The sequence below is a fragment of the Apteryx rowi genome, unplaced genomic scaffold, assembly GCF_003343035.1.
Source record: "Apteryx rowi isolate R43461 unplaced genomic scaffold, aptRow1 scaffold_24, whole genome shotgun sequence".
Classification (NCBI taxonomy): Eukaryota; Metazoa; Chordata; class Aves; order Apterygiformes; family Apterygidae; genus Apteryx; species Apteryx rowi.
In genome coordinates this window covers 1,287,529-1,290,978 of record NW_020448752.1, presented here as the reverse complement: position 1 = coordinate 1,290,978, position 3,450 = coordinate 1,287,529, and the positions used below count along the sequence as shown (strand labels likewise).

The window sequence follows — 3,450 nt, the reverse complement described above, 5'->3', positions numbered from 1 at the left end:
TCCCCTTGCACCCTGTCCCCGTGCACCTCCTTCCTGTGCACCCTGACCTTGTATGTCCATCCCCTTGTACTCTGTCCCTCTGCACCCTGTCCCTGTGCACCCTGACCTTGCGTGTCCATCCCCATGCACCCTGTCCCCGTGCACCTCATTCCTGTGCACCCTGACCTTGTATGTCCGTCCCCGTGCACCCTGTTCCTGTGCACCCTGACCTTGTGTGTCCATCCCCGTGCACCCTGTCCCCGTGCACCTCCTTCCTGTGCACCCTGTCCCTGTGCACCCTGTCCCCATGCACCTCCTTCCTGTGCACCCTGACCTTGTATGTCCATCCCCTTGTACACTCTGTCCCTGTGCACCCTGCCCTTGTGTGTCCATCCCCGTGCACYCTGTCCCTGTGCACCCTGTCCCCGTGCACCTCCTTCCTATGCACCCTGTCCCCATGCACCCTGTCCCCGTGCACTTGCCTGCGCAGCCCGCACTGTGCCGCTCACCCTGCATGCGCTGCCCTCCCCCCGTGCGCCACCGGCCCCCGTGCACGAGGTGCTGCCCACCCCCTCCACCCCGCTGCAGCGTGCCGCTTCCTAGTGCCCGTCCCCCTCCCCATGCACTGGTGGCCCTGTCCTCCCCCCGCCGGCAGCCACCCCGGCGGCCCCGGGAGCAGGTGCCAGGCAGCCAGGAGATATTGCAAGATCCTTGGAGGGAGCCTTTGGGACCCCGCTGAAGCCGGCGAGGTGGCAGCGCCGGGGGGGCCGTGCCGCGCGCCGAGCAGGAGGCCAGCGAGGTGCCGCGGGCGTTTATTAACTCCCAGCCGGGCCGCGCTCCCGCCCCGTCACCCCCGGGCGCGCTCGGAGCCGCCGCGGCCCCGCGCACGCCGGGGGGTCCCAGCCCCGTCCCTCGGCCGCGCTCACACCGCCAGGACCCCCGGGCGCCGCTTCCCGCGGGGCCGAGCGCCCGGCCGGCGCTTGGTGGTGGCCAGGTGGTAGATCTCGGCGAGGTTGAGCAGCAGGGAGACGCAGGCCACCGCCAGCATGAAGAGGAGGAAGACGGTCTTCTCGGTGGGCCGGGAGACGTAGCAGTTGACGGCGTTGGGGCAGGGCCAGCGGCGGCAGGCGTAGAGGGGCTCCAGCTCGAAGCCGTACAGGGCGCACTGGCCCGCCATGAAGCCCACCTCCAGCAGCGCCTTGGAGACCACGCTGCACACGTAGGTCCTCAGGACGGCGCCCCGCATGCGGCCTCGGCCACGCACGTCCCGGCCGGGGCACCGCTGCCGCCGCCGCCGCGGGGTCCCTCCGCCGGCCCGTGCCGCCGCCGCCGCCGCGCGCTGCTGGACCTTCTCCTCCCGGCGCAGCAGGTGCAGGACGTGGCCCAGGTAGACCAGGCTGGGCGTGGAGACGAAGATGATCTGCAGCACCCAGAAGCGGAGGTGGGAGATGGGGAAGGCGCTGTCGTAGCAGGCGCTCTGGCAGCCGGGCTGCTGCGTGTCGCAGGCGAAGCCGGCCGGCTCGYCGCCCCAGGCGCGCTCGGCGGCCGCCCCCAGCACCAGGATGCGGAAGACGAAGAGGACGGACAGCCACACCTGCCCCACCGCCGTCGAGTGCTCCTGCGCGCCCTCCAGCAGCCGCCCCAGCAGGCTCCAGTCCCCCATGGCGCCGCGGCGAAGCCCCGAAGACGCCCGCCGAAGCCCCGGTGCTCCCCGGCCGCGCCGACAGCTCCGTCCGTCYGTCTGTCCRTCCGGCAGCGGGCGAGSGGTTAGTTGGGAGCGCGCCRGCCGCGGGTCCCATTGGCTCGCTTGGCGAGCAGCGGATGACGCGGCCGCTGGGAAAAACCTTTTTCCCTTCTATTTTTGGTCTGGGCGCTTTTTCTAAATATACTTGGGGCTGCAGGGGACGGCGCCGGGGGAGGCGGCGGGGGCAGCGCGAGCCCTCGGCCGCCGCTCGGTGCCACCACCGACCCCGCCGGTCCCCGACGGCGAGGAGAAAGGAGGGAGGCAGCGCCGGGGGAGGCAGCTTTAGCGGCGGCGGCGGCTCTAGCAAGCCGAGCAGCGGTCGCCCTTCTCCTGCAGCCCGGGGTTGCGGCGCAGCATGTCCTTGAGGGAGCCGTCCTGCTCCGTCAGCAGCTGGTTGATCTCGTTCTGCTTGTACTCGGAGGAGAGCTTGTGGCCGTAGAAGGAGCTCTTCCCCGACGGCGGGTTGGAGTCCGGCTGGCCGCGGCGGGCGCACGCCCGCACCACCAGGTACACCAGCTCTGCCATGTTGAGCACGATGCAGATGCCGGAGGTGACCAGCATGAAGACGGTGAAGATGGTCTTCTCGGTGGGTCGCGACACGAAGCAGTCGACCGTGTTGGGGCAAGGGTAGGCCTCGCACTTGACCAGCCGCACCATCTGGTAGCCCGGGTAGATCATGTAGAAGAGGTACATGAAGACGGCCTCGAAGAGCAGCCTGAACACCACGCTGCACACGTACGTCCACCACAGCGAGCCCGCGATGCGCATCTTGTGCTTCTTCACCTCCTCCAGGTGCTTGGCGTCGCCGTGCCCCGTCAGCACCAGCAGCTTCTTCTCCTGGTGCTGCTGGTAGGCCACGTGCATGGCCACGAGCAGGGCCGGCGTGGTGACCAGGATGAGCTGCAGGGCCCACAGCCGGATGTGCGAGATGGGGAAGAAGTGGTCGTAACAGACGCTGTTGCAGCCGGGCTGCTGCGTGTTGCAGGTGAAGGCCGACTTCTCGTCCCCCCAGACGCTCTCGGCCGCCACCACCAGCACCATTATCCGGAAGATGAAGATGACGGAGAGCCAGATGCGGCCGATGGCGGTGGAGTGGCGGTTCACGCCGCTCAGGACCGTGTAGAGGCCGGCCCAGTTCATGGTGCCTCACGTCTGCGGGAGCGAGCAGCGAGAGGCGGCGTTAGAGACCCCCGGCGCAGAGAGCCGCCGTGGCCCGGGAGAGCTGACCGCAAGCCGTCTGCAGCCCGTGGGACAACCACGGGCAGGAGGGACCCCAAGAGGTGCCCGGAGCCTGCGGACGCTGCAGGGAAGAGGGTGAAGCACCCGCTGGGGCCCAACCTGCACCTGGCACCGCGCTGTCCGGCAGGGAGCAGCGGACCGGGGAGGAACCCCGCAGCCGCCCCGGTCTCCGCGCGCCCAGCGCCGCCCCACGCCCCCTCCGGGGCCGACTGCCCCCCCAGGCGGCACCTACCTGCCGGCGAGGACGGGTGCCGGGAGCTGCCCGCAACGGCCCCTCTAAGGTCTCATGTCTCCGGCAGCAGAGCGCTGCTCCGCCTGCCCTCGTCTCTGTCCGCCGCTGCCCTGCACTGGAAGTCATATGCTGCTTTATAAACTATTTGCATACAAAGGGGCCTTTATGGGCCCCTGAACAACACGCTTTAGCATTCAGATCCAACGCCCCGACTTCCGCCCACCCCGGCCAAACAAAGTGCCTGTGTGCTGCCTTC

General features: G+C 69.4%; 2 protein-coding genes across 2 annotated transcripts; both read right to left on the bottom strand.

Annotated features, from left to right (window-relative positions):
• Positions 1–901: 901 nt before the first annotated feature.
• LOC112966287 (gap junction alpha-3 protein-like) lies at positions 902–1,642 on the bottom strand. The gene has a single exon (XM_026066267.1). It carries the CDS (start codon positions 1,640–1,642, stop codon positions 902–904), a length of 741 nt encoding a protein of 246 aa, XP_025922052.1.
• A 374-nt stretch (positions 1,643–2,016) lies between these two features.
• GJB1 (gap junction protein beta 1) lies at positions 2,017–3,311 on the bottom strand. Its single transcript, XM_026066210.1, has 2 exons — positions 3,195–3,311; positions 2,017–2,875 (listed from the first exon to the last, which is right to left on the bottom strand). The coding sequence occupies exon 2, from the start codon at positions 2,861–2,863 to the stop codon at positions 2,024–2,026; it is 840 nt and encodes a 279-aa protein (XP_025921995.1). The 5' UTR covers positions 2,864–2,875; positions 3,195–3,311; the 3' UTR covers positions 2,017–2,023.
• Between the last annotated feature and the right edge of the window lie 139 nt (positions 3,312–3,450).

Coding starts and splice junctions, on each gene's coding strand:
- GJB1 (XM_026066210.1), bottom strand. CDS start 2,863: ATGAACTGGGCCGGCCTCTACACGGTCCTGAGCGGCGTGAACCGCCAC.